Here is an 11231-nt window from a genome sequence, read left to right on the forward strand (position 1 = left end):
ACAATACGGAAACTAATTTTATTTTTTGAAATGATACTTTACTTACATGCATGCTGAAAATAAACTAAATTGTTTCTAGATTTTCCAATTGCAAAATTCAGCGCTTTCCCCCCCTTAATTAAATGTTGAATTCTTTATTTTTTAAAAAAATCTCTTTGTTTGCATGCCCCTGCATGCTGGTGACCTAAGCACTTGCTTAGTCTTCTTTTGCAGCACTGTATTAAGCCTATAAATGGTGAAAGCATAACGGTATCTCATTGAATTATGGGTACAGCAGAATTTGGACAATTTCATTGTCAGAAAAATGAATTGATGTGACTAAAAAGGTTCAGCGAAGGTCAGACAAGGATCCTTTCCTTACTGATTAAAAGGTAAAGGGAGCCCTGACCATTAGGTCCAGTCGTGACCGACTCTGGGGTTGCGACGCTCATCTCGCTTTATTGGCCGAGGGAGCCGGCGTGCAGCTTCCAAGCAGCACACGGAAACGCCGTTTACCTTCCCACCGGAGTGGTAGCTATTTATCTACTTGCACTTTGATGTGCTTTCGAACTGCTAGGTTGGCAGGAGCAGGGACCGAGCAACGGGAGCTCACCCCGTCGCAGGGATTCGAACCGCTGACCTTCTGATCGGCAAGTCCTAGGCTCTGTGGTTTAACCCGCAGCACCACCAGAATCCCTATATTCCTTACTGATTGCTTACCTTCTATTCAATATATTAATAGTTCTAATAAAGCAAGGAAACCACTTCACGCACATGGCCAGCTCTGGAGAGATGATAATTTCAGTATTTGGCTCTCACAGTTTTTGCCTTGTGTTATTTACATTCTTTGGAAAGCTCTGGGATATTTTGGATTCCATACTTGTATTTTCTGTTCTGTTTATGTGCATTCTGTTCTCAGTTCTTATTGGTTACATAAAATTAAACAAAACATACATTTAAAAATAAATAAATAATTGCATTACTTCGGACAAGGGGTGGGAATTGACTTCAGCTTGCATTTCAGACTTACCAGATTTGCTCCTTCTGAAACAATACATGAGCCGAAACACAACCACCATGTGAAATTTGCATTCATCAAATTTTTGAAATGCAGTTCTCCAGACAAGTGATGTGTACAAAAAAATGCACAGATGAGGGTCCGTGCCTTGAGATTCCTGCATGGCAGGGGGTAGGACTAGATGGCCCTCAAGGTTCCTTCCAGCTCCACAATTCTACGTTTCTATTACGAGGGTAAATTGTGTGTCTAAAATGCATGTGTTACTAAAAGCAACTTACAAAAATGCATTGCATATGGGGAAGTGGCTTTGCAAAAACGTGTATGTAGGCAAAAAGGCACACAAAAATACATACATGAGGGCAATGCACTTAAATATACAGTGGTACCTCGGGTTAAGAACTTAATTCGTTCTGGAGGTCTGTTCTTAACCTGAAACTGTTCTTAACCGGAAGCACCACTTTGGCTAATGGGGTCTCCTGCTGCTGCCGCTGCACGATTTCTGTTCTCATCCTGAAGCAAAGTTCTTAACCCGAGGTACTATTCCTGGGTTAGTGGAGTCTGTAACCTGAAGCGTATGTAACCTGAAGCATATGTAACCTGAGGTAAAGGTAAAGGGACCCCTGACCATTAGGTCCAGTCGTGACCGACTCTGGGGTTGCGGCGCTCATCTCGCTTTATTGGCCGAGGGAGCCAGTGTACAGCTTCCAGGTCATGTGGCCAGCATGACTAAGCTGCTTCCGGAGAACCAGAGCAGCGCACGGAAACGCTGTTTACCTTCCCGCCGGAGCGGTACCTATTTATCTACTTGCACTTTGACGTGCTTTCGAACTGCTAGGTTGGCAGGAGCTGGGACCGAACAACGGGAGCTCACCCCGTCGCAGGGATTTGAACCACCGACCTTCTGATCAGCAAGCCCTAGGCTCTGTGGTTTAACCCACAGCACCACTGTATATATATATATTCACAAGCTGATGGAGAACTGAAGACTGGGAAAAGGAGAAACTCAGCGAAACCTAAATCGACACAATTGCCCATCCCTGTTGTGGAAGCTGCTCTATGCTATTGCTGAGCTCTTGCTGAGCATTGTCTACCTGTGCTGTTTGGCAGCTGTTCTCCGGGGTCCTGCCTTTCCTATTCCTGCCTGGAGACAGTGCCAGGGATTGAACCTGGGCCCTTTTGTACACAAAGCACATGATCTATGGCTGAGCTACAATATTACAGACTGTGCCTTAGTGCTGCACAGGGAGCAATCTTCTACCAACCAGACCACTGAACCACCAAACTCAGTATTGTCTACACAGACTGGCAGCAGCTCTTGGGGGTTTCCAGACAGGGGTTTCCCCCTATGCTAGCTGGAGATGTTGGGGATTAAATCTGGGACCTTCCACCTGCAACACAAATAGTCTACCACTTGGCCACATCCCCGAGATCCTGCCGTGAGCACAGTGGAACAAAATCTGAAAGCCGCAGAGAGGCAGGAACAGACAACGGGTGGGATGCCCCTTTTAAGAATCGAAACTCCTGCCTGTCATCTGGTTTAAGCAGACGATGGTTGTGCCCGATGGTGACCCTTGTTAAGGAAATCAGTTTTGCTTTCCTAGAAGAGACCCATGTTCTCCTTTCAAGTTTAGAGGCTATACGTCAGGGGTAGGCAGCCTAAGGCCCGGGGACCGGATGCGGCCTAGTCGCCGTCTCAATCTGGCCCGCAACTGGCCTCTAATACAAGAAAGTTTACCATACTGTAAAACTTAGCCTTTCAGAGGCACCCCTCCCCAAATAAACCTCGCTCTTTTTGTGGATGGCAGAAACAGATCCTTTATCTTAGCACAACAATGCAATCTAGCAATTGACTAGATATACAGTGGTACCTTGGGTTAAGTACTTAATTCATTCCAGAGGTCTGTACTTAACCTGAAACTGTTCTTAACCTGAAGCACCACTTTAGCTAATGGGGCCTCCTGCTGCCGCTGTGCTGCCAGAGCACAATTTCTGTTCTTATCCTGAAACAAAGTTCTAAACCTGAAGCACTATTTCTGGGTTAGCGGAGTGTGTAACCTGAAGCATATGTAACCTGAGGTACCACTGTACCTCAAAAGGATTAAACTGGTTGGCACAACATTAGTTTTCATTAAACAGGGCCAAACTTGTAGTATTAGTGGTGAACATGTGCCGTCATCTCTGCAATCCTGTACATGGGGTCCTGGCCAATGCTAGCTACTCAGAGTAGACCCATGGAGATTAATTGACATGGCTAACTTAGGTTCATTAATTTCCATATGCCCACCCTGAGAAGAAATGAGTTGGGTGTATCTAATTTTACTCAGAAGTGTGTGCCACTGAGTTCAGTCACGATTACCATGCCCTCTGACATTTATCCGATGAAGACAGGGACGTCCCATTCCATAATGATAATTTTACTATTTATTGGGTTGCCCCAGCCACTCTGTGCAGCTTCCAACATATATAAAAAACTTAATAAGGCATTAAACATTTTAAAAAATTCCCTATGCAGGATTGCCTTCAGACGGCTTGAGGGTCAGATAACTCCATACCTTCCAACATTTCTTCAGTAAAAATAGAGACATCCTAAGGAAAAGTGGGACATTCTGGGATCAAATCAGAAACCGGGACAGCTTCTCCAAATCAGGGACGTCCCTGGAAAATACAGACACTTGGAGGGTCTGGTTTACACTCATATAAGTGGATATGCAGGATTGCAGCCTCACAGATTAAAGATTTCTTAAGTGGATCAAAATATAAACAGTTGCATGTTACTAAAAATTCAATACAAATGCCTTTTCACATACCATTTAAGGTACAAATTTAGCACTTCCACTTAGAAAGGCCATATTTAAGGGATTTCTGCCCCCCCCCATTCCCTGACCCAGGGATTGGGGGGGGGTGAGGGGTAACAACAACCAAGTGTGGTCTTACAGTCCCACCACATGAAAATGACCTTATTGTATGATCAAATGAAACTTTGATTAATCTACCAAGTTGATTAATCTACCAAGTTGATTAATCTACCAAGTCAAGCTTGCAACACAGCTGTAAAGCAGAATCAGCATTTTTGGCGGGGGGTTATAGTGGTGGCCTAGCTGTTTGGGGGGGGTGGAGATATTCCAACATCCTACCCCACTCCACCCCCATCAACCACTTTCTCTCTCAGCCTAAACTACCTCACTGGGTTGTTGTGAAAATAGAACAGAGGAGGGCCATTTTCTCTGCCACCCTGAACATCTGAGGTGGAAAACGTAATCAAATACAAGTTGTTGTAAACAGACAGTGGGTTTAAAGTGAGGCAAACTTAGTGGCTGCTATTGTTGTTGAAATTTACTACTACTACAACTACTACTACTACTACTATTATATTTCAAATTAATGTACTTATATCCCTCCTTTCTCCTAGAGAAACGTATAAACATTTAAAAACGTATACGCAGAATGCAAAGCAATAAAAACAAGCGAGTTAAAAGCAATAATTAAAATACATCAGAACACAATTCTGATGTATTTTAGAGGTCTGGCAATTAAAGTCCAGTTTGCCCTGACAAAGAGACCCAGCGATCAGCACTCTCTGCCCCGTCATTTTCAAAAACAGGGCGCTCTGAACATGCCGGCAGATGGATAACAAGGAGGGACCTCTCTTGGGAGGGAATTCCGCAATATGGGAGCGGCCACAGAAAAGGCTCTCCCTCCTGCCACCGTCTCCCAGGCCTCTGATGTCGATAGGACTGAGGGAAGGCGCTGATTTCTCAAACCTACAATCTCCATTCACTTCTCTTTTTGTGCATACGTGCGGAAAGGCAGATGAGCGAAAGGCCATTTCTCCCAGCCCACCCGCTTTACCTGTTTCCTCCGCTGCCAGGAGAACCAGGAGGGCTGTCCAAATATACACTTTCATCCTGGAGAGGGGAGAGGGACCAGGTCCAGTCGAGTGGCAGAGCTTCCCTCCCCAACGGGCAAGGTCAAGGGAGACGCAAGGCGAGAGTGACTGGCTAAATCCGGCTTGCCTACGCCTTCCTCCCAAGACAGGAGTGTCCAGCGTCTGAGCTGAGCTTCTGCTCTGCAGTGCTCAAGTCTTCAGCAGGACTGCCCACCAACCACAGAACACATGCTTTCCTGCTTTTGAGGCCTTAAACTTCTCACTTCATGATAGCCGATCATCGGGCTCAGCCTGAAGTTCCCCTTTCTCCAGTTCAGGAACTGAGAAGCATGCAGTCCAGGGAGGAGGAGGAGAAGGGATTATTATTATTATTATTATTATTATTATTATTATTACACTGCCCATCATCTGTAGATCTCAGAACGGTTCACAACATAATTGCCACTCTCCGAGTATCTAAGGAAAATCGGCTAAGCCCGAATGCACCCATATTGAGATCGGAATTGCAAATGGTCAACCATCCCATTTTAAGCAGGACATCCCAGAATTACAGAAACCATTCCTGCTTCTGATTGGATCCCGGAATGTCCCATTTTTTGGCCTGTCACCCTGGGGCAAGTCTGTTACAAGATCCTATTTAATAATACAGTGGTACCTCGGGTTACAGACGCTTCAGGTTACAGACTCCGCTAACCCAGAAATATTACCTCGGTTTAAGAACTTTGCTTCAGTATGAGAACAGAAATCACGTGCCAATGGCAGCAGGAGGCCCCATTAGCTAAAGTGGTATCTCAGGTTAAGAACAGTTTCAGGTTAAGAACAGACCTCCAGAATGAATTAAGTTCTTAACCCGAGGTACCATTGTATACCCTGTCCCTTTGACTGGGTTGCCCCAGCCACTCTGGGCTGCTTCCAACCTATATAAAAACATATTTTAAAAAAGGTAAAGGACCCCTGACAGTTAAGTCCAGTCGCGAATGACTCTGGGGTTGCGGCGCTCATCTCGCTTTACTGGCCAAGGGAGCCAACGTTTGTCTGCAGTTTTTCTGGTCATGTAGCCAGCATGACTAAGCCACTTCTGGCGAAACCAGAGCATGGCACTGAAATGCCGTTTACCTTCCCGCCGGAGCGGTACCTATTTATCTACTTGCATTTTGATGTGCTTTCGAACTGCTAGGTTGGCAGGATTCAAACCACCGACCTTCCGATCGGCAAGCCTAAGGCTCAGTGGTTTACACCACAGCGCCACCTGCATCCCATATAAAAACATAATAAAGCATTAAACATCAAATAACTTCCCTATACAAGGCTGCTTCCAGATGTCTTCTAAAGGTTGTATAGTTACTTATCCCCTTGGCTTGGAGGTTGCATAACTCCAACCCTGCAACATTTATCTGGTGAAAATAGGGATGTCCTAACTAGAAGTGGGACATTCTGGGATCAAATCAGAAACTGGGATGGCTTCTGTAAATCCCTGGAAAATAGGAACACTTGCAGGGTCTGCATTTAAAACACTATAACACCACTTTAAACAATAGTGGATCTCCCACAAAGAATCATGGGAGCTGACATTTCTCTCACAGAGCTAATTCCCCAGTGTTTCATGGGGAAAGGGATTGAATGTTAAGCCAATCTGTGAATTCTACAGACCCAGCGTTTTCTGGCCTACTTCTGAGTAAGCCGTCCCTGACACTCTTTCAGTGTATAAGGCTTCGCCTCTTGAGCTTTCCCATTGCTGAAAATACAGGTCTCGGTGCTTTAGCTTGGTTTGTTGAGACTACACTGCACCTTGAACTCTGATTTCGGGAAAGTGTTTCAGTAAAAGACTTTACTCTCCTTGAACTGAGGCCTTCGCACCTGAGAGTATTCCCCTCCACCAGGGTATGTGACCATATATTGAGTACCATACTGTACCAAAACATTTCATAGACAGTTAACTGCATTTTAGACTGTAGGCTCCTCAGGGCAGAGATCCTTTACTCTGAAGGCTCTATACCAGCATCTCCCAAACCTGATGCCCTCAAGATATTTTGAACTACAGCTCCCATGAGTCTCCATCAGCACTGCTGGCTGTAGTCCAGCATATCTGGAGGGTATAAAACAAATAAATTATACTCTTGAGGACAGGCTCCGTTGTGTCTGTTCACTGTCTTCGTTTCCATAAAAAAAATTAATAGCTTTAATGCATTTTCTAGGCTGTTCAAAGAAGATGGCAACAGCTCACATCTCAACTGAGCAATTCATTTACTTGAGAGTTCCCTACATTTTTAAAAAAGGATAACAGGCGGCGCCAGTAAATGGATGCTTTAAACCCAGAAAGATACAGAGTGAAAAAAGCAGTTGCAAAAGTGCTTCTCTCTTGCTTGCTGGTCTTTCCCTTCCCCTACAAAAACAGCCTCAATGTGGGGGGCGGGGGCGGGGGAGTGAAATCAGATATTGGTATCTGATTTATCACATTCAGCATCTGGAAATTTTTGAATCGCCTATTCTTGAGAGTTTCCATCCAAGGCAGGCAGCAGAGGAGCTCGGTCTCCCTCAGAGAGAAAAAAACCAATTTACTCTTGCTTTCCTTTGGACGCTTGCCTGCCTGCCTGCCTGCCTGCCTTCAAATTAGGCCCACAGTGTGAACGCTCAGAGACTCATTGCACGGTACCCACAGAAGCCACAAATCCTCCAATATAGGCACATGCTTCAGCTGGCTTCAGCCGACCAAAGCAAAACACTTTTGTTCTTCTTTTTGGAAGATGTGCCGCAGACTAAAGGTGGCAAAGGTCTCTTGATGCCTAGTGCTAATCCTGTAAGGTAAAGGTAAAGGGACCCCTGACCATTAGGTGCAGTCGTGACCGACTCTGGGGTTGCGGCGCTCATCTTACTTTACTGGCCGAGGGAGCCAGTGTACAGCTTCCGGGTCATGTGGCCAGCATGTGGCAAACCAGAGCAGCGCACGGAAATGCCTTTACCTTTCCGCCGGAGTGGTACCTATTTATCTATTTGCACTTTGACGTGCTTTTGAACTGCTAGGTTGGCAGGAGCAGGGACCGAACAATGGGCACTCACCCTGTCACGGGGATTCAAACCGCCGACCTTCTGATTGGCAAGTCCTAGGCTCTGTGGTTTAACCCACAGCGCCACCCGTGTCCCATGAGTGCTGATCCTGTACCAGGTGCCAAATAATGCTCCTTTCACACTTCTTTTAAAAAACCCCACAGTAACCTTTTAGTGTGGCTCTGGCTATACTTTGGAACTCCCTGACTCTTGCTGTACTCTTTCCGGTGCCTGCTTAAAACACCATTGTTTGGGCAAGACTATCCAGAGATGTTAGACTGCAGCCATGTGTTCTGTTGTAGCACCCTGCTTGTGGTTAACGCTTAGCTGGAATGAAATATTCAACACAGCAATAGAGAAATTAAAATAATAATTTATTTGTCAGACAAATAAATGAGAGGCACAGTGGTATATGGTTACCAAGCTCTGGCCTGGCCTCCTGCCATTATGGCCAGCACTTATATTTCCTTAACCCAGCCCCCTTGCTCCTCCTTTGGCTGCCTCTGTCCAATCAGCCTGGTTGAAATTCCTATTGGCTGTTTGCTAGAACCAATCACAAAAGATACACCCATTTCCTATTGCCTTTTATGGGAAATAAAAAGCTATATATATAATTGGCAAACAAGTAGCCATTAACCTCTACAAGGCACCTTAATTACCAAATCACCTTTGCCCCCTTAATTCTAAAATAGAGCAGATGGCTAAAACAGATGGTGGCTAATTTTATTTTAAACAGATATCAGAGATCTTTGTGTTCACACTCTCACGCATCATCAATGAAAGATCTCCTTCTTTGGAGGTTCCTTTAAACAAAGGCCCGACAACCATATGTCTGGAGTGCTCTGATGGCACTTTCCTGCCTGACAGGGGGCTGGGCTGATGGCCCCTGTGGTCTCTTACAACTATATGAAATAAGAATCCAACATTTCTTACTTTCTAAATCCTTTGCATAATTACATTTAAGCCAGTATATTTAATACATAACATATATAGTTTTTTTATAAGCAAAGACGTTTTCAAAGTAAGAAAAAACTTAAAAACACTTTCTTCAGAGAGAAGCCCCCCTTTCCCTATTTCCATTAGCTCTTGCCCTTAGGAAAATGTGGCTCAAGTCTCTAACGGGAGGCACAATAATTATTACTATTTACCAACTTAATTGCAGCTTGATTGTACTCTGCAACATGCAAGGTCAGCGACCTCGCTCTCAGCGTTTTATGACCGCAATAAACCAGAGGGCCCCTTTCTGCCGAAGAGCTTGCCAGCTGCCTGCTGGTTTCCTGCCTCGAAACATTTGTGGATTTAAGCTAATTTTTAAGATACAACATTGATCAAAATATAAGCCTTGATTAAAAATGCAGGCTATGATTAGATGCCTCACTGTTCTCTTTTATCTTACTGCTGATTTGAATTGTATTTTCAGCGTTCTTAAGTACTTGCTTTTAACTGTCTTTTATTGACATTATTTTTGTTTATTTCTGGAGGTTTCATTGCAATCAAGCATTATTTAAGTTTTGCTACAGAAATGAAATTCGGAACTTGGCAAAAACTGGGCAGTGGGGTGGGGCAGAGAGTAAAGCCTGTAGAATGAACATAAGCACTCTTTTTACGTTTTGCATTCAGACATCATTATGGTCGTAGGATTATGTCTGAATCTATGCTATCTTTGGCAAGTGGATGATTTCTGAGAGGCTGTGAAACAAGGTTCTCCCACCTGAGTTGCAAACTACAAGTCCATTACTGCTTCATTTGTCAGGATTGTACCTTATACAGTGGTACCTCAGGTTACATACGCTTCAGGTTACATACACTTCAGGTTACAGACTCCGCTAACCCAGAAATAGTGCTTCAGGTTAAGAACTTTGCTTCAGGATGAGAACAGAAATCGTTCTTTGGCAGTGCGGCAGCAGCAGGAGGCCCCATTAGCTAAAGTGGTGCTTCAGGTTAAGAACAGTTTCAGGTTAAGAACGGACCTCCGGAACGAATTAAGTACTTAACCTGAGGTACCACTGTATGTGTATGCATGAGAGTGACCCTTTGCATGTGGGTTGCAGGACTGTTGAGTGTGAACAATTTATGTATGAATGGTTGACTCACGACTTCAAGCAATGAATGGTCATAGAGGTTGCAGGCAATGGATGGCGAGATTGGATAAATTATTGAAATTTTATACTATACTGCCTTGTCGTCCTCTCTGGTTTTATGTTTATGGATATTTATGTATTTTGCTATGTGAACCATTTGACACGATTTTATAGAACTTACCATATTGATTTTGCGTATTTGCCCACTGTAAACTGCTTCAAGATGTTTCAAGGCAGTATGACATAGTGGTTATAATGTTGGACTAGGAGCTGGGTGACCAGGCTTTGAGTCTTTACTCTGCCATGAAACTCACAGGGTGACCTTGAGCCAAGAAACTCAGCCCAGCCTACAATGCAAGGTTGTTGTGGGGGATTAAATGGGGAAGGGAAGAACCACGCATGCAATCTTGAGAAAAAGGAGGGATAAAAATACAGTGGTACCTTGGCCTACAAACAGTCTGGTTCACAAACTATTTGGAACACGAACACTTCAAAACCAGAAGAAGGTGTTCCGGTTAGCCAATTTTTTTTGGAATCCGAATGTACTCAGTTTGGGGGTGCACGTCTGTTTTGAGTGCCACACTTCTGTTGTCTGGCAGTGGAGAAGGGGGGTGTTTCCTGCAGCTGTGTGGGAGGGAGGCTGAGTGCCCGCCATCCAGATGGTTTGCAGGAGCGCAACTCCCCCCCCATGCTGCTCAGGAGCCACGCGCTCCAGGGAGCATTTCCCGCAGCTGTGGGGGGGGGGGGGATCTGTGTGGATCCCAGTTCGGCTACTTATTGATTGTGTGACTGCGGAAATGGATAAAAGCCCCCCCATCCAAACAATGACTTTCATCATGGCAGGTAAGGGGAAAAAATCATTTTCATTTTTATCACCTACAATACTGTTTTATTTATTTTATAGTACAGTACATTGATTATTGCTTTCTTTTTATGCATCAGTGGTCTCGTTAGGTAGTAAAATTCATGTTAAATTGCTGATTTAGGGGTGGTTTTTAAAAGTCTGGAACGGATTAACCCATTTTGCATTACTTTCTATTGGAAAGTGTGCCTTTGGTTTAAGAACGGACTTCTGGAACGGATTAAGTTTGTAAACCAAGGTAACACTGTACAGTGGTCCTTGGGTTACATACGCTTCAGCTTAAAGACTCTGCTAACCCAGAAATAGTACCTCGGGTTAAGAACTTTGCTTCAGGATGAGAACAGAAATCGTGCTCCGGTG

At 44.5% G+C, this 11231-nt stretch overlaps 1 protein-coding gene across 3 annotated transcripts in view; it reads right to left on the reverse strand.

Moving 5' to 3' along the window:
- FCER1G (Fc epsilon receptor Ig) overlaps positions 1 to 5094 on the reverse strand; it is a 74556-nt gene extending 69462 nt beyond the window's left edge. For all 3 annotated transcript variants that reach the window (XM_079958555.1, XM_079958556.1, XM_079958554.1), the window contains exon 1: positions 4847 to 5094. In XM_079958555.1, the coding sequence (XP_079814681.1) occupies positions 4847 to 4901 (55 nt within the window). In that variant the 5' untranslated portion in view covers positions 4902 to 5094. The remainder of the gene's footprint in view (positions 1 to 4846) is intronic.
- Positions 5095 to 11231: the final 6137 nt, after the last annotated feature.

This window comes from Podarcis cretensis (assembly GCF_951804945.1).
Source record: "Podarcis cretensis genome assembly, chromosome: 16".
NCBI classification, from domain to species: Eukaryota; Metazoa; Chordata; class Lepidosauria; order Squamata; family Lacertidae; genus Podarcis; species Podarcis cretensis.